The sequence below is a fragment of the Panthera leo genome, chromosome B3, assembly GCF_018350215.1.
Source record: "Panthera leo isolate Ple1 chromosome B3, P.leo_Ple1_pat1.1, whole genome shotgun sequence".
Lineage (NCBI taxonomy): Eukaryota > Metazoa > Chordata > Mammalia > Carnivora > Felidae > Panthera > Panthera leo.
In genome coordinates this window covers 99781602-99806351 of record NC_056684.1, presented here as the reverse complement: position 1 = coordinate 99806351, position 24750 = coordinate 99781602, and the positions used below count along the sequence as shown (strand labels likewise).

The 24750-nt window shown below is 37.0% G+C and overlaps 1 protein-coding gene across 3 annotated transcripts in view; it reads left to right on the top strand.

Moving 5' to 3' along the window:
• Window positions 1–24750, top strand: part of TXNDC16 (thioredoxin domain containing 16) — a 136692-nt gene that overhangs the window by 7135 nt on the left and 104807 nt on the right. For 2 of the 3 annotated variants that reach the window (XM_042943246.1, XM_042943244.1), the window contains exons 2-6: window positions 1684–1861; window positions 2897–3202; window positions 4431–4513; window positions 9833–9906; window positions 10739–10813. In XM_042943246.1, the coding sequence (XP_042799180.1) occupies window positions 3040–3202; window positions 4431–4513; window positions 9833–9906; window positions 10739–10813 (395 nt within the window). In that variant the 5' untranslated portion in view covers window positions 1684–1861; window positions 2897–3039. The remainder of the gene's footprint in view (window positions 1–1683; window positions 1862–2896; window positions 3203–4430; window positions 4514–9832; window positions 9907–10738; window positions 10814–24750) is intronic. The other variant, XM_042943245.1, reaches the window with a different exon arrangement.

Below are 24750 nucleotides of genomic sequence, written 5' to 3'. Positions count from 1 at the left end.
TGGATTACTTGGGGTTTTTGTTTTTTTGTTTTGTTTTGTTGGTTTTTTTTTGGTTTTTGTTTTTTGGTTTTTTTTGGTGTTGAATTATGTAAGTTCTTTATATATATTTTGGATACTAACCCTTTCTTGGATATGTTATTTGCAAATCTTCTCCCATTCACTAGATTGTCGTTTAGTTTTGATAGCTGTCTCCTTTGCTGTGCAGAGCTTTTTATTTTGATATAGTCCAAATACAATGACTTTAACTTTTCAATCAAAATGAAAAGGTATTTAAAGAGTCAGATGGTTTTATATAAGACTTCAAAAGTCCCCTTGGTGTCTTCTGCCTCCAATTTCTTATTCCTTAGGGGGAATTATTTCAATTGTTCCCTATTTCTTTTGGCATTCATCTTCCTATTTCCAATAAACTTGGCTTTTGGTCTTGTGAAAGTGAAGATTTAGCTCTTTTATTTCTTTTCCCACACTAATTGTATGTTCCCTTACTTTCTGTCTCCCCATCCTCTGAACTGTGGTTGTCATAGATTTGGTTAAATCATTATTCAGTGCTTATTTTATTAAGACCACATAAATTATATTTCTGGTGGATCTCTGCAATATTCTCTGCTTTAAGTAATTACTTAAATAATCAAATTTATCAAAGATGGAAAAATTGCAAAGGTTACAGTTACTAATGAATTCCTATCCCTGAAAATATGTATGTCAGAATAATCACCAACATCTCTAATTGACCAAATGCGTAGTACTTCAACATCTATAATTTCATTTGTCCAATGAAATAGATGTGGGAAAGTATTCTAGCACTGAATGTGCAGTTAGACCTTTTACTGCTACAAAATTCATTCTAGGGGAAAAAATAATGTGTTAACCCTACTGTCCAATTTAGTGTTAAAATAACTGAATTATAACCACAAGTCCAGGAAAAATTATATTTATACTTGACTCGTTCAAATGTACTTTTACTTAAAAGGTTCATTTTTAATTAGGTTTTGGTTATTTCATATAGTAAATACATTATATAGTTATTCCCTTAGCCTCAGGATGCATGCATTTCCCTTCCCCCCAATAAAGAAAATATTGAATGACCTATTTTAAACCATCCTCATTAATATAAAGTGGCTTTAAAATACACTGGTTTAAAATGGCTAAAATGTGTAATCAATGTTAATGCCAAGGATACTCCCTAATTATATCATTAAAATTACTTTTTTATATGCCTCTCACTCACAGTCCTCACTCATTCTACTTGAATTTTTGCACTCTTGGCTCATTATTAAATATTGATGACAAATTTGTTCACTGATATAAATTAGCTCTAATGAAAAGAATGTTAAGAAGTAATTAGTAATTAGCTCCTTTTTTAGGAATACCTGCTTTTAAAGGAGAGGTATTATATGCTTACTGATCGTATTGAAAGAGCAGATTATCTAGTACAATTTTCCCTAAATTTTCATTCTTTTATTATTTTATTTCTTACAGAAAGTCTACCCCTCTCATTGTGAGTAATTTTTTGCTATTTTTTTCTGTCTCTTGTTTTGAGATAGTGATCTTTTGTTTGAAAGGTAGGGGTTCTATTTGAAATTAAAAAAAGTTAAAAATCTCACCTATACCTGTGGGTATGTCTCTCCCTTCTGGAAGTATGATATTTTTATATTATATTAATTTTCCTAAACTGTCTTCTTTTAGAACTTAGATACTATAGATCATCAGTGGAAAACTTCCTGAAAGAAGAAATTGTTGGAGAGAAATATGAAAGTGGCAAAATGGGAGACAAAGAATTGACAACAGATGTAGAGGACAGCATGGAAGTAAGTGCAGCTTGGAAGAAGAGAGGAGAGTATTGAAACAAGTCTGAGTTCAGAAGGTAGAGTTGAATTAAAACTTGGGTTGAAAAAGATACTTAAATGTCTAAGCTGTATAAGTAAGTCTAAGTCGTATACTTAAAAAAGTGTATTTATGGGGCACCTAGGTGGGTCAGTCAGTTAAGCATCTGACTTCAGCTCAGGTCATGTGAGTTCAAGCCCCGTGTTGGGCTCTGTACTGATGGCTCAAGCCTAAAGCCTGCTTTAGATTCTGTGTCTCTCTTGCTCTCTTTCTCTCTGCCCCTCCCCCACTTGTGCGCGCATGCTCTCTCTCTCTCTCTCAAATAAACATTAAAAAATTATAAACAAATAAAATGAAAACTATATTTAGAAGGAACATTATTAGTTTTTTTTAATATGAAATTTATTGTCAAATTGGTTTCCAAGTTTTTTTTTTAATTTTTATTTACTTTTGAGAGAGAGAGAACATGCATGCATGCATAACAGGGGAGGGGAAGAGAGAGAGGGAGACAGAGGTTTCGAAGCAGGCTCTGTACTGATAGCTGCTAGCCCCATGTGGGGTTCCAACTCATGAACTGCAGGATCGTGACCTGAGCCGAAGTTGGTCGCTCAACCAACTGAGCCACCCAGGTGCCCCTTAAATAGTTTTAATAGCTATCTTCCAGGAAATTTAAAGTAAAAAGAATGTAAACATAATAGATGTAGGTTTTGGATGCCTCACTCCCATGGTAATGGTATGAAATAACTATTTGAGTATTCATTGTAAATCAACTTTGGGTAGAGAAAGATAAAATGACCAATTTAAAACAAGGAGTGGATAAGGTTTGAGACTTAGTTTTAGAACCCTTAAAAATGACAATTAGCTTAACATACTCTAGTAAAGATCTATTAAACATAAAATATTTCATATTGTATTTTCTGGATATCTTTGATCTCTTTTGCAAGTATCCAGAATCAATCGTATTATCAAATCAATGTCATTATAGATATCCCTCTCAAATGTTTACTGGAAGGAAATAGGAAAGTATTAACAAAATCAAATACGTAAGTAATGTCTTACATTATTCTTCTTGCAGATTTTACTTCATTCATTTGTTTAACAAATTTATTCAGCAAAACTTTGTTGAATACCTACCGTTGCTAGGTATTGTCCTAGGCAACAGAACACAGCAGTGAACAAAACAGACAAAAATCTCCTGCCCATGTACAACTACAGCTGATGATGTCTTCCAGTTTCAATATATATAGAGTTGGCATCTCTTTTGTCATGATGTGCATTTTTTATAAGTCAGCAGTAGACTCTCTATCAGAACTGAGCCCTCAGAAATACTTCAGTACATTGCAACCGGGAAAAGCCTCCTTAGCTTATTTTTGTCAAGCCGGTAAGTATTTTTTATATTCTGACGTGATTTTTGTGATGTTTCTCTTGCTATTTAATCAGTAGTATTGCTGGGATACTGTCAAGATTAGTATTATGTGCTATAAAGCTGTTACTAAAATATATATGCCTGAGTTTAAATCATGATTGTGCCAGTTGACCTTCTGTGTGATTTTGGTTAAATCACTTAGCCTCTCTGTGTTTTTGTTGTCATCCATAATGAGGAAATAATACTTTATAAATTTGTTGTGAGGATTAAATGACTTTATTCATGTGACTTAGTCTTTAGTAAATACTAGATAAGAATTAGCTATTAGTAGAGTAACACCTGAATTTCATCCAGTCCTTTAAAAAAATTTTTTTATAACGTTTATTTATTTTTGAGAGAGAGAGAGAGAGACGGAATGTGAGTGGGGGAGGGGCAGAGCAGAGAGAGAGGGAGACACAGAATCTGAAGCAGGGTCCAGGCTCTGAGCTATCAGCACAGAGCCTGTTGTGGGGCTCAAACCCATGAACCGCAAGATCATGACCTAAGCTGAAGTCCGATGCCTAACCAACTGAGCCACCCAGGCGCCCCTCATCTAGTCATTTCTGAAAGTATACTTCTTGATATTTTTAGCAAGTGGACATGTTTAAAGTATTTTAAAACTTTAAGTGAAGAATTAGTAATGCTTTTATTTAATACTCTGCTTTAGTATACCATTAATTACACTGATTAACCAATGTAAGTATTGAACATAACTAAAAATGTAATGGTCTCATTTAAGTCTTTATGCCTTAAAAAATACTATTCCTGGAATTAGTAAGTGAAATTAATCCATGTTTCTGTTGGTTCTTATAATTGTGATTTGAAAATGGTATTTTAAAATCATTTTGAAAGTTTTGTGCATGTATACATGTGTGTTGTGTATATGGAAACTTGGAAAAATAATGCCGAATGTTAGCTTTGAATTAAACATTTATTTATTCTTATTTTAGAAATTTTTAAAATTCACTTACAAAATTAAAATCATCATAAAAACATTAGAAATAAGAATAATGAGGCAATAAGAAGTAAGGGTATAAAATTATATAACCAGGTATGTTTACTTGATTATTGGTTGTATTGTATATACTTGTTGGGCAAACCAATCCATTTCTTTTTCAGTTTGCAGCTTTGGGCCTTAATTTTAAAAATTCATCTTTCCTAAGGAGCGAGCCATAAAACATTCATAAAACATTTCTTATTTTAGATTCGCCAAGAACTTCCATATTTCTTGAAGAACTGAATGAGGCTGTTAAACCTCTCCAGGACTTTGGAATTTCAGTTGCAAAGGTAGAAAGATATTTTTTTGTTACTAAATTATTAGTGACAAACATTTTATAATTATATGACTTAATGCTGAGTATCTAAAAATACTTACATTTCAGATCTTTTTCCAAACTGGAAAAATATTTTTTTTCTACCTTTTTTTCATAAGAAAAAACAGAAGCACAGAAGATACTTCCAGATTATGGTGTAAATTAGTACATGTAGATAAAGAAAAAAGCTGTTCAGAATTTTTTGTTAGCTTAGAACTTAATTTGTTTTATAAACTGTTTCAGTTTTTAATGCTATACTTAGGCTTTTTTGCTTTGTTTTGCCTGACAAATATAGTAGATCTCCACATTCAACTATTTATTCAGTTTCTATTAGCACAAACTGAAGTATCAAAATTGAGGTAATTGAAGTATTTTTTTGTTTTCTGTTCTTCTAAGTCTTTATAATTGCTTATGTTGCAGTTTTTCCTTTATTTTTAGGACAAAGTCAAAACAGCCTAACTTGAAATGACGTATTTAATTTTTTTCTCAAAAAATGTTCGAACTTGCCATGGAGTATTATGGAAAATTTCCACATGCATCATGGATTAGATAGCTACATGAGCTTTTCATTTACTTTAATCTTAGAATTTGTACCTCAGAAAATTGAATGATTAATAACCCAGTGATTATTAAATTCTGTCAGATTAGTGTCTGCCTGACTTTCTGTGTACATTTATTCTTTCTTAGTTCATTAGCCTTCTGCTTCTGAGAGATGGCTGCTGACCCACTTGGTCCCTGCAGCTAGAGTTCCCAGGGCAGGAAGCATAGAAAGGTTAACTAACCTTGCCTATTAAAGGGAAACTCTTCCCTCTATCCACAGAACACTTCTGACATCAAATGTGTGAGTTTTCTACACCAGTCACTTATGATACTGACCACCCATGTAACCCAGATCTCACAGGTTAAGGGCTTAGTCCTATAAGATTGCCCTCTACTTCAGATGCCAATCATAGGGAGTAGATTCTTAGGTTGCCTACAACTTCTGTCTGACTTGGCTATAAACTGGGAGCTCTCAAAACCCCCTCCTTGCTTGTTCAATAATTTGCTGTAATGGCTCTCAGGACTCAAGAAAACACTTTGTGTACTATTACTGGTTTATTATGTGTGATAGAACTCAGGAACAGCCAAATGTAAGAGATGCATATGGCAAGGTCTGGAAGCCTTGAGCACAGGAGCTTCTGTCCTCTTGTAGTATGGGGTGTTTCACCTTCCCATTACTTAGATGTGTTCACCAGCCTGGAAGCTTTCAAGCCCTGTTATTTAGGGTTTTTATGGTGATTCCATTATGTGGGCACGATTGAGTAAATCATTGGCCACTGGTGATTGGCTTCATCTCTAGCGCAGAGGATGGGAGATGGGGCAGAAAGTTCAATCTTCTAATCATGCCTTTGTCTTTTTAGTGAGCAGCCCCCATCTTGAAGCTATCTAGGGCCCCCCAGTGATCAGTGTTTTAGCATGCAAAAAGATACTCTAGGAGTTTCCAAGGGTCTTAGAAGCTCTTCTATAAGGAACTGGGGTTAAAGACCAAGTGTTAGAACAAAGGATACTCCTAGCCCTCCTGTCACTCAGGAAATAACAAGGGTTTTAGGAATGTGTGAGGAACCAGGGGAAAAGACCAATTCTATATTTCTATGTCACTGCTAAACATTTAAAAAAAAAGTCTTTTCTTAATTCAGTATATAACTGGGTTAACTTTGAACAGCTGATTACACTCTAGAATGATAATGGTGCTCATCTTTGAGGAGCTTTTAATAAAATTCTAGACTAAAGTTTAGAGATGAAATACTAAGTTTGTATGACATTCAAAAGGGATAATCATACTATTTATTTAGTAACTAGTAACTGTATATCTGGTAACTAAAATAGAATATTAAAGTTCATGCCTAGAGTGTTGCCTTTATGAACTAACAGAAACGTAAAGTCTTGATTTTACAGTTGAGGATGCTAAGCTGTGTGGAAACAAGACTGGTGAATAAGGCAGACAAATATTAAGTACCTAGCTCACTCTCTGCACATAATAAATATTTGGTAAATGTTTATGACATTGAAATGAGCTGCTTCATTTAGTTTTTTAGATAGATATGTGATAAAGACCCAGTTTATTTCTTTGGAGAGTTTAGATCCTAAATAGGGGAGATAAAACACAAATCACTTCAATAACTAGCAGAACATAATTGTTGTAATATGAGATACAGATAAAATGCCACTGAGGTTTAAAGAAGGGAAGCTCATATCTGATGGTCATGGCAGAAGGTCACGTATGGTATTTGGAAAGACTTTACAAAAAGTAGCATTTTGAGATTGTCTTGAAAAGTTAAGATTTCAGGAGGCAGAGGTAGATGAAGAAAACACTAAAATATAAATGTACTAAATGTTCCAGTTAAGACAAAGATTGCCAAGCTGAGTGCAATAACCAAACCCAAATGTATGCTATTTAGAAATGCATCTTAAAATAAAGCCAGTCTTCAGATATCTTCAAAGTATTGAAGGAAGGAAAAAGATGTATCGTTAAGTGATGACCAAAAGGAGGCTGGTTTAGTTATCTTACTATATCAAAGTAGACTTTAAAACAAAAAACCTTTGAATCATCTTTGACTTTTTGTCATAACCAACCCATCAATAAACCTTTAGGTTCTACTATCAAAACTTCCCAAATCTTAGCACTTCCTGCACCTCCACTTTGACCCCTGTTGTCAAAGACCTTCATGACTTCTCATATGGGAAACTATCATAGCCTTCTAATAATTGGCCTTTCTCTTTTCACTCTTGTCCTACTAAATTCTTCTCTATGCATAAGTCAAATGTGTCAGGTCACATTGCTACCCCTCCAAAAGGCTTCCTGTTACAGTTAGGATAAACTTGAAACTCTTCACTCTTATGGACACTGGCTTCCTCTCATTTCTTTTTCTGCCTCTCCAACCTGCTCAGTTTGTTCCTGACACCTACAAGTCATCTTTTTGTTACCTGAACCTGCTTGATGTATTATTTCTACAAGGCCTTTGCAAGTATTTTCTCTTCTGTCAGAACTCCTCTTTTCAACATACTTATATAATAGTATGCATCACTACATTGCTTCAGTTCTTTGTGCAAAGGTCACCTCCCCTCCCCCCACCAAGCCTTCCTTGATTACCTGTATAAAATGTCCTGTTACATACTATCCCTTTACTGTTTTTTTAATTTGTGGGACTTAATGCTGCATATTAATTAGTTTTTAAAATTGTCTGTCCCTACTTTTAGAATGTAAGTTCTAAAGATAAAAATCTTTATTTGGAACTTAATTGTGCCCCCAGTGACTAGAAGAGTGACTAACATATGGTAGGTGTTCATATATATGTTAAACGGCTGAATGGAAAAAAAATCTATTGTCCTAATGTTAACCATTCCCTATGCTCTGACTTAAAAAAATTTTTTTTTAGTGTTTATTTTTGAGAGAGAGAATGCAAGCAGGGGAAGGGGCGGGGTGGGGTGGACAGAGGATCTGAAGCGGACTCTATGCTGACAACAGAGAGCCCAATGTGGGGCTCAAACTCACATACCACGAGATCGTGACCTGAGCTGAAGTTGGCCACTCAACTGATTGAGCCATCCAGGTACCCCTAAAGAATTCTTTAAAAAGTTACATATGCTAAAATTCACTCTTTTTGGTTATGGCAGTATTCCAACTTTTAATTCTAATTTCTCTATTCCTGGTATTTTTTTCTGAGTATCAGTTCTCCTTTTGTAGCTTTTGAAAACAAATGTAGCTTCCCTAGTTGTCATTCTGCTTCCTCAAACTCCATTAAAATTAAATTGAATGACACACATACAAAACAGCCAACCCATTTAAAAAACAAAACCAAAACTTACAAAATCTAAAATGAAATGACTGTTTTTCTTCTAACCTTAGTTTAGTGTAAATTTTGTTGGTGGCTACCCTTTGCCCCATCTAGAAACCTCTTCATTCTTTTTATCTCCTTCTTTTTTCCTTTATTCCCTACTGCATACACATGCTCAGTCTTCTCCCTAGTTTTACTTACTGTATTGGTGAGAAATCTCTCAAATCTCTTCTGTCCTTTTCTGCTTTACTTCAGATCTCATTCATCCTTGCCCTGTACTGACGTGATACTCATTTAACTTCCCTGCTTATCTTTGTGTTCCCTTGCCTTCCATTACATTCATGTTGCTGTTTCTGTTGCATCATCCTCAGCAAGGGTTTATCCTTTAAAGATGCTTCATGGTCCATAATTACTGCTGGCACTGTCTTGTCTGTTTTTTGTCAGGAAGAAGTGGGAAAAGTGTAAGTCAGCTCTCCTTTAAGAACCTTCTTTGATTCGACCCCAGTAACTTCTCCCTAACATTGTTTGGCCATCTATAGTTGTTGGGGAACCTGGAAAAGTCTTTCACTGGGGGCATTTGTGTTTAGGGAAGTTCTGTTAATAAAACAAAAGGGAAGGATGGATTTTGGATAAGAAACCAGCAGTGGGGCATCTGGGTGGCTCAGTCAGTTAAGCATTTGACTCTTGATTTCAGCTCAGGTCAAGATCTTGTGGTTCATGAGGTTGAGCCCCATGTTGGGCTCTACACTGACAGTGCGGGGTCTGCTTGGGATTGTCTCTCTTTCCCTGTCTCTCTCTGCCTCTCTCTCTCTCTCTCAAAATAAACAAATGTTTAAAAAGAAAGAAAAAAAAAATAGAAACCAGCAGTATCTGCCGTACCTGTGTTCCAGCTGCTGAGATGCTTTCATGCTCTCAACTTACCACTTACTTCTGCTTCTTGGCTTTTGCTCATGATTTTTTGTCCTGCCTAAATGGTTTCTTTCCTTTTCTACCTGGTTACCTTGTACTTGTTCCATAAGATTGAATTAAATTTAAACTCTGAAGTATAATTAAATATAACTCTTAGGTATAGAAACAGTTTCTCTGAGGTAACCCACTTGAATAAATGAGCGATTATAGGATACAAATCAGAAAGAAAAGTAAAATAAAAAATGTGAGGGGATCCTGGGTGGCTCAGTTGGTTAAGCATCTGACTTCGGCTCAGGCCATGATCGCACAGTTCACAAGTTCAAGCCCTGCATTGGACTCTGTGCTGACAACTCAACGTCTGGAGCTTCCTTCAGAGTCTGTCTCCCGCTCTGTCTGCCCCTCCCCCACTCGTGCTCGCTCTCGCTCTCTCTCAAAAATAAACATTAAAAAAATTTTTTTTAATTTGACCTGGAGACAGATTTTACTGTTTAATTTTCCTTCTTGTTTCCATAACCAAGAAACTTGACCTTTTGATATATACTCTAAACCTTAAATATAATCTTTTAAAGGTTAATTGTGTCAAAGAAGAAACATCAAGATACTGTGGAAAAGAAAAGGATTTGATGAAAGTGTATTTATTCAGGTAAACTGTTTTTGAGTGTGATAGCCAAATTAAAGCTATACTTCTAGAATATTAAAATATATAAAATATCACTAAGCCAGGATAAAGTTGTATGCATGGGGGATTATATGAAGTTTAGCAAAAGGTCTAAGTCCTAGATTTGTTATCTGAACTTTAGCTTCTTTAGCTATAAAATTAGTTAAAATAGGTATAACAGCTACCTCACAGACTTGTTTTGAATATTACATGAGAATTCTTATGTAAACTACTACTATAAGTGCCTGGAAAGTAAGCATTTAACAAAGTTAGTGTTTTGAGTAGATCTGTCAGGTCCATATTTGGGTGTGAAAGAAAGGTATTTTGAGACATCTGCCAATGTCCCAGTTACAGATTCCTCTCCACTTTGGTCTGCTAGTCTCTCTGAAGTTTCTCAAAATCTTTTTGTCAAACTCTTGGGATTTGGCCTAAGAAGTGAGGACAGATACTGTCTCCTCAGACCAATTGCTGAGGACACTTGTTTGTCTCTCCTATTTGTCTCCTTCCCAGCACATTTAGGGAATCTGTGTGTATGTGACAAGGAGGTTGGTAGGAAGCTGTGTTGAGACTCATGTGTTTTCCTAGTTTTTTTGCCAAGTTCTGGGCCTACATTCTTCCAAGTCAACATATTTATTGAACGTATATTCAATAAATATTTGTGCATATTTTACCGTCAGCACGCTGATAGGTGAATGGGATAATGGATAACACCCAGGCTCTTAACATCAAAGAACTTACAACCTACTGTATTAGAAAGACAAGAAAAATGAGTTCCAGGGTAATATTTCTGTAATGCTTTTTTAAAATTTTTTTATAGGGGCAACATCTTACTGAGAGAATTCCCTACTGATACCTTGTTTGACGTGAATGCTATCATTGCTCATGTTCTCTTGTAAGTATAGGGGGTACTCATTCACTTATTGTTAACAATCTCTTGATTTCATTTTAGAAAACCACAACCCATTAAAATATTTTAGGGTTTTAACATTATATTCATAGGCATTAATTTCACACAAATTACTGGTCTGTCTTCCTACGTAGAGGATCTAAAATTTCTTGACTGGCAAAGGATACAGATACATCTTTGTATAAAAGTAGAAGAGGGCACAGCAGGACCACATGGTCATAGTATTGCTTTTGCTTTTGAATGTACCTGTGAAGTAAGGATTTTACCAGGTAAGAAGTTTGTCTTTGCTGTTCTCACTAGGAGTTTTAAAATGTCTGGCATGCTTCTGACCCCAGCCTGATTTTTCTGGAGTCTGTAGCTCTGTGCCTGGTCAGTAGGTACAGAAACTGTGCAGATAGTCTCAACACACATTGTAGTGTTTACTGAGAGAGAGAGTGAATCTAAATTTAACTTCTATGGCATGGAGTCTTTAGACCTGGGGTTTAGGCCTATGTGGAGTCCATTTGTGCAGTCTCCTCCTGAATGAAGTCTGATACTCTCTTTGGTGACAGCTGGAAACTACAACTTCATTAGGGACACAAGTTAACGTGGACTTTTCCAGTTTAATGTTGAGCTTGGACTCTTCGCCACTAAGACCTTTGCTGACACCGAGTGTGTTTGTTTTCTGCTTGGCTCCCCTCTTTCTTCTCTCTGACTGGATTCCCATAAAAATTGGGTGAAAGTTAAACGACAAGACACAAAACTTAAAGGTGGAAGGTTGTGGTTATCACTTTGCAAATGGATACTTTTAAATGTTCCAGTACTAATTATATATTAATGAAAAGTTCTCAGAACTCACTGACAACCATGGAGTCTAAGGCCTGTAGACCAAGAAGCCAGTTGTAGAGGGTGAACAATGGCCTTTTGAAGAGGAATTCCTAAGAGCTGCTAGGCTGTGCAGAGACTTCCCCCCTAGAGAAAGGTGTCTTCAGGGTGGGGGTCATAAAAAGCTTAGCAAAGTCCTAGTTTTAATAGATATGATGCTTGTTCTCAAGAAGCTCCCTAGTTTCTGCCATTTTTACAGTGGATACCTGATGACAATCTTTGACCCAGATATGAGAGGGTGAAGAGACAGAGAAAGAAGATTCTTTGAGGGTTAGGGAGGCAATACTAAGATTTAAGATTGTCTTTGACAAGTTTGATAGCAAATCCTGGAGCAGCAGGCCCATGTTGGACAACCTGCTGACAAAGTGGTTTTAAAACAATTGGGCCTTAGTGTGGAGAGGCTGTCGATGCTGGGAACTGGTTACCCCATGCAGCTTGTGTCATTCAATCCTGCTGTAGGAGTGTCCTATTCCTAGTGCTGTGCTAATGCTGATTCATAGAATACTAATTCCACAAATAGATGATTCCCCATGTTTCTGCTATGTACCTGATACTCAGTAGGCATTGGGGATACATAATAGAAAAATATATGACTTCTGTTCTCTAGGAATTTAGTGTTTTGTTAGATACATAAACAGAAAATATTATGTAGTAAGTAAAATAGAAGTTTGATGCATAAGGCTTAAGGATCCACAGCATAGAGAATGGTTACTTGTGTCTAGAATGAGGGTGGATATTTGTTAAGAAGGCTTCCTGATGGATGTAGCACTTGGGATGATTCTTAAAGGATAAGTGAAGGTTTGCTTGGTGAAGAAACAGAAGGTGGGGAGATCAGGGGACACTGTGAGCAAATGCATAGAGGTTAGAATAGTTTGGAGGGGGCAGTTTTTACTGGAGTATGAAATGTGACGCAGGACATGAGAGCAGAAAAGTAGGTATGGGGTCAGATGAAGAGATATGTGTTTACCATGTAAAGAAGTTGTGGCTTTTGGGGTAGCCACTGAAGAGTTAGGAGTTCAGCTCCAGGCCAGAATCTTTGTGTCATCTATCAGGCCTGACAACAGGCATTTACAGGCTTTGTCTGGTAGGCCTCATGGGGGAAGGTGTCCTGCCCACACCAGACTTGGTGCATGCCCACTGCATTGCAGTTTTCTAGAGAAAGTTAAGGTCTAACTACCAAGCACCTCACAGTTCCAGTCCCTGAGGCCAGACATGCTCATGGGTACACCTGTATTTTTAGCCCAAGTGTCTCTATTCGAAGGCCTCATTATCAGGGACCTTGGCTGAGGCACCTCCTAGGTGCTTCCACTAAGACCTTATCAAGGGTCTTTGCTTGAGACACGTTTCTCCACTTAGTACCATTCCACTTCTGGCTCCTCCCCCTTTCTTTCTCCTGAGCCCCGGAGTCCATAAAGAGTCAGGAGCCATTTGTTTGGGGCCCCTGGGAATGCAATGCCTCCCTGCACCTGAACTACACCCATATGACTCTGGCCTAATGCCAACCCATGGTCAGTGGGGCAAGGAATGGAACATTGTGGAGCTGGTGCCTCTCTTTTGGCCTCTGGCTCTTGCTATCACAGTAGGTAAATAAAGGCTTGATTGTTAAGTTTGGCTCATTGTCCTAACTGACCACCTCAACACCTGATTGCTCAACAGAGGATTTTAGGCAGATAAGTGATGTGATCAGAATAGTACTTGAAAGCTTTTTCTGGTGAGTGTGAGACAGATTTGTGAAGTCCAAGCACACATAGAAACCATTGTGTGTCCATTATGTAATCTAGGGAGATAAAATAAAGATAGCAAAGAGGGGATTTTCTTTTTAATGCTTAGGAGGTGAAATTAACTGGATTTAGTAAAAGTTAATTTGCTTACAATCATAAAACTACAAACTCTAGTTAATCCCTAATCTCTTCTTTTCTGTCTTTCCAATCTCACTCTATCCCAAATCCTTTCTGATCAACATCTGAAGTAGGCAAGGAAGGACAGGTTTACAGGGGAAGAGGAATCTACTTTAACAAGGGAATGCACATCAGACCTGAGTCTAGAGTAGGCAGCTGTGGGGATTTGAGCCCTTGGGGAGTACAGGTCTAGGTGTTGTCAACATACAAGTTATCCAGGGAGCATCCTACACAAGACCAACACTTATGGGAAGAAGAAACTGAGGGGGAAAAATAAATTTCAAGAAAGAAGAATTGTAAAGAGGTAATGTCCTCATTTTAATTTAAAATGTAAGAAAAATGACTTGTGAAATATAGTATTTTACAAAAATTTTCAGTAGTGATATTTAGAATGTTGAAGGACTGTGTTAAATCGTGTGTCATATCATAGCTGCACCTTCCAAATAACCATGAGGGAAAAAAACGCCTTTCATTCTGTCATCCTACTTTTATGTGCTAAAACCATCGGTTTGAAATACCCAGTGTCTGGCAAGAGTTTCTCCCTCCTGTACTCTTTTGCAGTTACGTACTGTTCATTGAAATGAACTGCTGTTTGGTATCTTTTGCTCATTTTTCTATCATGTTTGAACTTTATTCTTATTAACTTCTAGATACTTTATATGAGGGAAACAAACTATCTTTCCTACCCCAAGTTTGTCATTTACCTTGTGAATTTCCTTTTTAAAGAATTATCTGTGCAAAATTTATCTTTTCTCTTTTGACTTGTAGATGATACGCTTTACTGTGGTTTCCTTTATGCCATTGCTACAAAGGAATTTACCCCTTTAAAAAAATGAATAGCTTTTGGTTTTTCATTTATTTATTTTTTATTTATTTTTAAAATATTTTTCCAATTTTATTTATTATTTTTTTGGTTTCAAGATTTAAAAAAATTTTTTTTTAATGTTTATTTATTATTGAGAGAGAGACAGAGCATGAGTGGGGGAGGGGCACAGAGAGAGGGAGACACAGAATCCAAAGAAGGCTCCAGGCTCCGAGCTATCAGCACAGAGCATGACATGGGGCTCGAACTCACAAACCGTGAGATCATGACCTGAGCCGAAGCTGGACACTTAACTGACTGAGCCACCCAGGTGCCCCAGTTTCAAGATTTTTAAAAAACACTTAACTGATTTTATTTATTTTCAAGTTTTTAATTTAAATTCTAGTTAGTTAATACATAGGATATTTGGCTCCATCCATGTTGTTGGAAATGGCAAGATTTCATTCTTTTTGATGGCTGAATAATATTCCATTGTGTGTATATACTACATTTTCTTTATCCATTCATCAGTTGATGGACGTTTGGGCTCTTTCCATAATTTAGCTATTGTCCTTAGTGCTGCTCTAAACATCGGGTGCATGTGCCACTTCAAATCTGTATTTTTGTATCCTCTAGGTAAATACCTATTAGTGCAATTGCTGGGTTGTAGGGTATATCTATTTTTAACTTTTTAAGGAACTTCCATACTGTTTTCCAGAGTGGCTGCACCAGTTTGCATTCCCATCAACAATCTAAGAGGGTTCCCCTCTCTCCACATCCTTGCCAACATTTGCTGTTTTGTGTATTGTTTTTAGCCATTCTGACAGGTGTGAAGTGATATCTCATTGTAGTTTTTTTTTTTTTTTAATATTTCGTTTTGAGAGACAAAGAGGAACAGCACGAGTGGGGTAGGGACAGAGAGAGGGGGAGACACAGAATCCAAAACAGGCTCCAGGATCTGTGCTGACAGCACAGAGCCTGATGCAGGGCTCAAACTCGTGAACCATGAGATGATGACCTGAGTTGAAGCCAGGCACTTAACTGACTGAGCCACCCAGGCACCCCACTCATTATACTTTTGATTTGCATTTCCCTGGTGATGAGTGATGTTGAGCATCATTTCATGTGTCTATTGGCCATCTGTGTGTCTTCTTTGGAAAAATGTCTATTCATGTCTTCTGCCCATTTCTTAACTGGATTATTTATTTTGGGGTATTGAGTTTGATAATTTCTTTATAGATTTTGAATACTAACCCTTTATCAGATTTGTCATTTACAAATATCTCCCATTCCGTAGGCTGCCTTTTAGTTTTGTTGATTGTTTTCCTTCACTGTGCAGAAGCTTTTAATCTTGATGAAGTCCCGATAGTTCATGTTTCTTTTGTTTCCCTTGCCTCCAGTGACATGTCAGTAAGAAGTTGCTCTGGCCAAGGTCAAAGAGGTTGTTAGCTGTGTTCTCCTTTAGGATTTTGATAGTTTCCTGTCTCACATTTAGGTCTTTCATCCATTTTGAATTTATTTTTGTGTATGGTGTATGAAAAGTGGTCCAGTTTCATTTTTCTGCATGTTGCTCTCTAGTTTTCTCAACACCATTTGTTGAAGAGACTTTTTTCCATTGGATATTTTTTTCCTGCTTTGTCAAAGATTAGTTGACCATATAGTTATGGGTCCATTTATGGGTTTTCTGTTCTATGCATCTGTTTTTGTGCCAGTACCATACTGTCTTGATGACTACAGCTTTGTAATATAGCTTGAAGTCTGGAACTGTGATGTTTCCAGCTTTGCTTTACTTTTTAGGACTGGTTTGGCTATTCAAGGTCTTTTGTGGTTCCATACAAATTTTAGGATTGTTTGTTTTAGCTCTGTGAAAAATGCCTGAGGTATTTTGATAGCAGTTGCATTAAGTGTGTAGGTTGCTTTGGGTAGTATAGACATTTTAACAATATTTGTTCTTCTAATCCATGAGCATGGAATGTTTTTCCATTTGTGTACTCTTCAGTTTCTTTCATAAGTGTTCTATAGTTTTCAGAGCACAGGTCTTTTACCTTTTTGGTTAGGCTTATTACTAGGTGTCTTATTGTTTTGGTACAATTGTAAATGGGATCAATTCCTTGATTTCTCTTTCTGATGCTTCATTATTGGTGTATAGAAATGCAGGCAGTTTCTATATGTTGATTTTGTATCCTGCAACTTTACTGATTTTGTGTATCAGTCATTTGGGTTTTATACATAGAGTATCATGTTGTCTGTAAATAGCAAAAGTTTGACTTCTTCCTTACCAATATGGATGCCTTTTATTTCATTATGTTGTCTGATTGCTAAGGCTTAAGACTTCCAATACTAGGTTAAATTACAGTGATGAAAGTGGACATCCCTCCCTTGTTCCTGACCGTACAGTAAAAGCTCTCAGTGTTTCCCCATTGAAGGTAATAGCTGTGGGTCTTTCATATATGACCTTTATGATGGTGAGGTATATTCCCACTATCCCACTTTGTTGAGGGTTTTTATCAAGAATGGATGCTGTTTGGACTCACTGCTGTCAGCACAGAGCTTGCTTCAGATCCTCTGTATCCCCCCCCTCCCCCTCCCCCACTTATGTGCGCTCTCTTTCTTTCTCTCTCTCTCCCTCTCTCAAAAATAAACATTAAAAAAAAAAGAATGGATACTGTATTTTGATGTATGCTTTTTCTGCATCTATTGAGAAGATCATATGGTTCTTATCCTTCCTTTTATTAGGTGTTTCACATTGATTGATTTGCAAGCTACTCTTGTAGCCCAGGAATAAATCCCACTTGATCATGCTGAATTATTCTTTTAATGTACTGTTGGGTTCAACTTGCTAGTATTTATTGAGAATTTTTGCATTCATGTTCATCAGGAATATTGGTTTGTAGTTGTCTTTTTTAGTGGGGTCTTTGGTTTTGGTATCAGGGTAATGCTGGCCTTATAGAATGAGTTTGGATATTTTCCTTCCTTTTCTATTTTTTGAAATAGTTTGAGAAGAATAGATATTAACTCTTCTTTAAATATTTGGTAGAATTTGCCCAAGAACAAATCTGGCTCTGGACCATTCTTTGTTGGGAGATTTTTGATTACTGATTCAATTTCATTCCTGGTTATCAGTCTGTTCAAATTTTCTATTTCTTCCTGTTTCAGTTGGTAGTTTATATGTTTTTTGGAATTTATCCATTTCTTCCACATTGCTCAATTTGTTGGCATATGATTTTTCATAATATTCTCTCACAATTGTTTATATATCTGTGACCTGTCTCATTCATGATTTTATTTATTTGGGTCCTTTCTCTTTCTTTTTGATAAGTATGGCTAGGAGATTATCAGTTTTATTAATTTTTTCAAAAAATCATCTCCTGGTTTCATTGATCTATTCTGCTGGGGGTTTTTTTTGTTGTTGTTTCTATATCATTTATTTCTGCTGTAAGCTTTATTATTTCCCTTCTGCTGGCTTTAGGCTTCATTTGTTGTCCTTTTTCTAGCTCCTTTAGGTGTGGTTGATTTTTCTTGCTTGTTGAGGTAGGCCTGTATTGCTATATATATACTTCTCTCTTATGACAACTTTTGCTGTATCCCAAGGTTTTAGGACCATCCTGTTTTAATTTTCATATGTTTCCACGTATTTTTTATTTTCTTTCTAATTTCCTGGTTGACACATTCATTCTTTAGTGGGATATTCTTTAGTCTCCATATATTTGTGGACTTTCTAAATTTTTTCTTGTGATTGACTTCACATTTCATAGCATTGTGATAGGAAAATATGCATGGTATCATCTCATCTCAATCTTTTTGTACTTGTTGAGGCCTAGTATGTGATTTGTGACCTAGTATGTGATCTGTTATGGAGAAGGTCTCATGTGCCCTTGAAAAGAATGTGTATTCTGCTATTTTAGGATGAAATGTTCTGAACATATCTGTTAAGTCCATCTGGTCCAGTGTGTCATTCAAAGTCATTGTTTCCTTGTTGATTTTCTGCTTAGATGATCTGTCCATTGATACAAGTGCAGTGTTAAAGTCCCCTACTATTACTATATTATTTTCAATGAGTTTCCTTATGTTTGTTATTAATCGATTAATATATTTGGGTGCTATCAAGTTGGGGGTATAAATATTTACAATTGTTAGCTCTTCTTGTTGGATTGACCCCATTATTATGATATAGTACCCTTCTGCATCTCCTGGTACAGTCTTTGGCTTAAAATCTAGTTTGTCTGGTATAATTATGGTTACTCTGGCTTTCTTTTGACACTAGATGGTTCTCCATTCCCTCACATTTGATCTGCAGGTGTCTTTAGGTCTAAAATGAGTCTCTTATAGGCAGCGTATAGATGGGTCTTTTTTCTTTTTGTTTTTCCATTCACACACTGTATGTCTTTTGATTGGAGCATTTAGTACATTTACATTCAGAGTGATTATGGGTAGTTATGAATGTAGTGCCACTTTATTACTTGTTTTTTCATTTCTGGAGATTTTCTCTTTTCCTTTCTAGTCTTGGTCACCCTTGGTCTTCTTTTCCACTCAGAGAGTCTCCTTTAATATTTCCTGCAGGACTGGTTTAGTGGTTATGAACTCCTTTACTTTTTGTTTTCTGGAAAACCCTTTTATCTCTCTTTCTATTCTGAATGACAGCCTTGCTGGATAGAGTATTCTTGGCTGCATATTTTCCCCATTCAGTATGTTGAATATATAATGCCACTCCTTTCTTGCCTGCCAAGTTTCTGTGGAGAGATCTGTTGCTAACCTTATTTGTCTTCCCTTGTAATTTAGGGACTTCTTTTGTCTTGCTGCTATTAGGGTTTTTTCTTTGTGTCTATATCTTGCAAATTTAACTATGATATGTCTTGGTGTTGGCCTACTGTTTATTTATTTATTTATTTTGTTTATTTTGATGAGAGTTCTCTGTGCCTCCTGGATTTGGATGTCTGCTACCTTCCACAGATAGGGAAGTTTTCAGCTATCATTTCCTCAAATAAACCTCTGCCCCCTTTTCCCTCTCTTCTTTTATGACTCCTATGATATGAATGATATTACACTTTATGAAGTCACTGAGTTCCCTAAGTCTACATTCATGATCTAATATTTTTCTTTTCCTCTTCTTTTTACCTTCATTATTTTCCATAATTTTATCTTCTATATCATTTATTCATTCCTTTGCTTCTATCCTTGTAGTCACTACATCCAGTTGGTTTCAAATCTCAGTTATTGTATTTTTCACTTTGGCCTGATTAGTTTTTAGGTCTTTTATCTCTGTGGTAAGGGATTCCCTAGTGTCTTTTCTGCTTTTCTCAAGCCCCACTAGTATCCTTATGATTATTGCTTTATGTTCTAGATTAGGCATATTACTTATGTCTGTTTCGATTAGATCCCTGGCCATGACCTTTTCTGGCATTTTGTCTAGGTCTCTTATTCTGTGTTTTAGGAAAGCCTGTTATGTTTCCTGCTCCTGAGAATAATGGCTTTATGAAGAAGCTGTCATATACTGTCCAGAGCCTGATGCTTCAGGATGTGTGTCTGTTGTATGTGCTTGAGTACTCTGTTGCTGTGTTTTATGGCTCTTTTCTCAGGTCAGTCCTCCCAGAGTTTCTCCTTGCCTGCAGCAGGCAAGTGTTTGGACCTTGGCCAGAGTGTGGCGAGTTTTAACTAGGTGTGCTCTAATCTCCTTGTTTAATGAGACCTGATGCTATTTCCACTAGAGTTGAAGTTTTGCAAAACTCTATGGTTAGTAGACCTGGTGCATGCAGGGGATTTGTGCTGATCTTTGGGGGATGAGCCTACTGCTGGGGTTCTCAGGCACACTTACCTAAGAAATAACACCAGCAGAGTACAGTGGGGGTGAGGGATAGGGATTGGTGTTAAGTGGTTTAGGCTGCCACTGTTCTTGCTGTACTGCTTAGTGAAGTTAGTTTATGCTGAGGGGTTGGGGAGGGATATGGTGCCAGCCTCTTCTCTCATCTCTAGAGAGGGAAGTTTGAGCCCACTGCTATCTGGGAAGCCCTTCCAGAAGTGTGAACAATCTCCTCTCATATGTCCCAGGCATCTCTCAGATCCCTGGCTGTGTCTAGGCTGTCTGCCCACCTAGCTGTACATTGCACCTTGGGGTCTATCCAACCAGGCCACTGAGTTTTAAAACTCCAAACTGTAGGGATGTGGCATGGTGGGGAGCTATACCGGTCCTCTGGGGGAGGGTGTAGCCACTCTGGAACTGATGCAGGTCTGTCCCGGAAGGACAGTCATATCAAAGCACAGAGTTGTGGAGTTTGGAGGAAAGCACAGCAAAAAGCTGGTGTTCCGGTTAGTCACCCTCAGCAGGTGTCTCTGCACCTATGCTGAGAGGCGTGGAAGGGAAATGGTGGCTGCTGGCTCTTTTGTCCCCAGAATGGCACTGCCACGTCTCCCAGGTATGCTCCAAGAATGGGGAACCGTCTCTCGCACTGAGTCCAAGGGGATCCTCAGATCCCACCATCTGCTCCTAGGCTATCTGCCCTTATTCACAGGAATACTGTAGCACCTGATGGGCTCCGCATCAGTCCTGCCAAGGACCTCCAAAACTCCTCCAGTCTTTGAGCCCCACTGGTCACAAAAGCTCACAAAAGCAGTCCCTCTCATTTTCCCAAAGGTTTTGGGGAAGTGTTTTCCTTGTGTGAACCCCTGTGCGCTCCTCTGTCTCTGTCTGTCTGAACTCTGTCCGTGACCAGAGCTCCTTCCCTCTGCAGCACCTGCCATCTGTTTCTCCCCCAAACTATGTCTCTGAACTTTCTACCTTCCCTGATGTGGCTCTTCTCCCCCACTCACTTTGCACTTTATTCTGTCAGTCCTCAGGTCAACTTCTTGGGTATTTACAATGATTTGATATGTATCCAGCTGTGTTCCAGGGATGAGGCAAGCCTAGGGTCCTCCTGCTATTCCATCATCTTAGGTCCTTCTCCATTTTTTCCAGTTTTAGAATTTTGTGCAAAACAAACAACTTTAGTGAAAAGAAGAATTAGTAAATCAAACCTAGGTTTTGCAATTTGTAAATTTCTGCCTATGGCACTAGGAATTATCTCTGAGATATGGTTGCTAGTGTAAAAGACACCACTACCAGTCTCTTACCCTTTCAGGTTTAGAGGATGACCTAGATTTTGTTTTTTTAGAGCAGTTTTAGGTTTAGAGAAAAGTGAGCACATAGTGAAGAGAATTCTGGTATACCTCCTTTCTCCTTTGTATTCATTTTCCCTCATTAACATTTTGCATTAGTGTGGTACATTTGTTATAGTTAATGAATGAATAATGACACATTAACAAAAGTACATAGTTCATATTAGGATTCATGCTTTCTGTTGTACAGTTCTGTGAGTTTTGACAAATGTATAATGACATGTATTCACCATTACAGTATCAAACAGAATAGTTTCACTAGCCTAAAAAAGTCTCCTGTACTTCACCTATTTATCCCTCTCTTCCACTCCCCAACCACTAATCTTTTACTGTCTCTGTGGTTTTGCCTTTTCCAGAGTGTCATATAGTTGGAATCATACAGACGTAGCCTTTTCAGATTGACTACTTTTACTTAGCAATATGTATTTAATGTTCCTCCATGTCTTTTCATGGTCTGATGGCCCATTTCTTTTTTTTTCAATTTTAATTACAGTGTAATTAACATATAGTGCTATATTAGTTTCAGATGTACAGTGTAGTGATTCAGCAATTCCATATATCACCCGGTGCTTATCACAGGTGCACTCCTTAATCTCCATCACCTATTTCGCCCATCCCCCCCCCCCCCCCCCCACACTCTGGTAACCATCAGTTTGTTATTTATAGTTAAGCATCTGTTTCTTGGTTTCTCTCTTTTTTTCCACTTTACTTTTTTGTTTCTTAAATTCCACCTATGAGTGAAATCACATGGTATCTGTCTTTCTCTGACTTAATTTCACTTAGCATAATACTCTCTAGCTCCGTCTATGTTGTTGCAAATGACAGGATTTCATTCTTTTTATGGCTGAATGATATTCCATTGTATGTATATATCACCTCTTCTTCCATTCAACTATTGATGGACACTTGGGCTGCTTCCATAATTTGGCTGTTGTAAATAATGCTGCAATAAACATTGGGGTGCATGTATCCCTTTGAACTAGTGTTTTTGTATTCTTTTGGCTAAATACCTAATAATGTAATTACAGGATTGTAGGATAGTTCTATTTTAAATTTTAAACAGTCGCTGCACCAGTTTGCTTTTCTGCCAACGTGCACAAGGGTTCCTTTTTCTCCACGTCCTTGTCATACTTGTTGTTTCTTGTGTTTTTGATTTTAGCCATTCTGACAGACGTGAGGTGATATCTCACTGTCATTTTGATTTGCATTTCTCTGATGATGATGTTGAGCATCTTTTCATGTGTTTGTTGGCCATCTGCATATCTTCTTTAGAGAGACGTCTGTCCATTTCTTCTGGATGGCTCATTTCTTTTTATCACTAAATAGTATCCCATCATATAGTTATACCACTGTTTGTTTACCCATTCACCTATTGAAGACATCTTGGTTGATTCTAAGTTTCAGCATTTATGAATAAAGCTTCTGTAAATGTTGGTGTGTAACTTTTTTTAAATGGATGATGTTTTCAACTAATTTAGGTAAGTACTTAGGGGTATGATTTCTAGATCATATGGGAAGATTATGTTTAGCTTTGTAAGAAACTGCCAGTCTGTCTTCCAAAGTGGCTGTAGTATTTTGTAGGAGCACTTGGAATGAATGGGTTCCTCTTGCTCCATATCCTTGTCAGCATTTGGTATTGTCAACTTTTTAGAAAATTTTAGCCATTCCAATTGTTGTGGTATCTCATTGTTTTAATTTGCAATTTTGTAATTACATATGATGTTGAGCATGTTTCAATATGCTTATTTGCCATCTGTATATATTTTTTTTGGTGGGGTATCTATTTAGATCTTTTGCCCGTATTTTAACTGGGTTGTTTTCTTTTGGTTGAGTTTTGTGGCTTTTTGACAACCAAGAATCTCTATTTTTTATTTTTTAATTTTTAATTTTATTTTTTTACTGAAGTATAATTGACATATAATATCCTATTAGTTTTTGGCATACATTATGGTGATTTGGTATTTTTATATGTTGCAAAATTATTCCAACAATGAGTCTAATTGCCACCTGTCACATGTAAAGTTATTATAATACTGTTGACTACTGTCAGCATGTTACACAATACGTCTCCATGACTTAATTTTTTTTGCTGTAGCACTTGATTTTCCTGACCTAGTGATGTGTTGGTGGGGCCTAATGTTCTCATATGACAGTAGAAAACCAAAATTTGTTGTCCTATCTTTTTTTTTTTTTTGATGTTTATTTATTTTTGAGAGAGAAAGCACAAGCAGGGGAGGGGCAGAGAGAGAGGGAGACACAGAATCCGAAGTAGGCTTCAGGCTCTGATCTGTCAGCACAGAGCCCGACACGGGGCTCGAACTCACAAACTGTGAGATCATGACCTGAACCGAAGTTGGACGCTTAACCAACTGAGCCACCCAGGCGCCCCTGTTGTCCTGTCTTAAAGAATTGAGAATTGTGTATAAAAACCTTATATAAATTAAAAGGATGAGTAAACTTACAGTTGTAAATGCAAACCGTTTTCCACCTCAAGGCAATTATCAGCCCACAGGGTTTTGGCAGGAAAACATTGGATAAGAAAGGAAAGTGGGTCCTAAAGCTTGGACCTTCCCAACTCTGTCAGACCAGCAAGATAGAAATGGCAACTGGTTCAGGACACTTGCCAGCCTCAAGAGAAATCCTAGAATAGGCAGCTGTTACACATTAATACTTTGCACAGATCAAGAACCTCATGGTCTCACAGATTCTCATCAAACCAATGAATTTCTCTTTCCATGACTTTATTTTACAACTGGAAGTTTGTACTTTTTAATCCCCTTCACCTATTTTGCCCATCCTTTAACCCCTACCCCTTTGTGTCTGTTTTATTCTTTTGTTTTTTTTTTTAGATTCCACATATAAGTGAAATCATATGGTATTTGTCTTTCTCTGATTTACTTCACTTAGCATAATACTCTCTAAGTCCATCCATGTTGTCTCAAATGGTAAGATTTCATTCTGTTTTATGACTGAGTAATATTACATTGTGTGTGTGTGTCACATTTTTTTAAATCCATTCATCTATCCATAAACCCTTAGATTGCGTCTGTATCTTGGCTACTGTAATAATGCTGCAATGAATATAGGAGTACATATATTCTTTTGGATTGGTGTTTTTGTTTCCTTCAGATAAATACCCAGAGGTGGAATTTCTAGATCATATGGTAGTTCTATTTTTTTTTTTTAACGTTTGTTGTTTATATATTTAT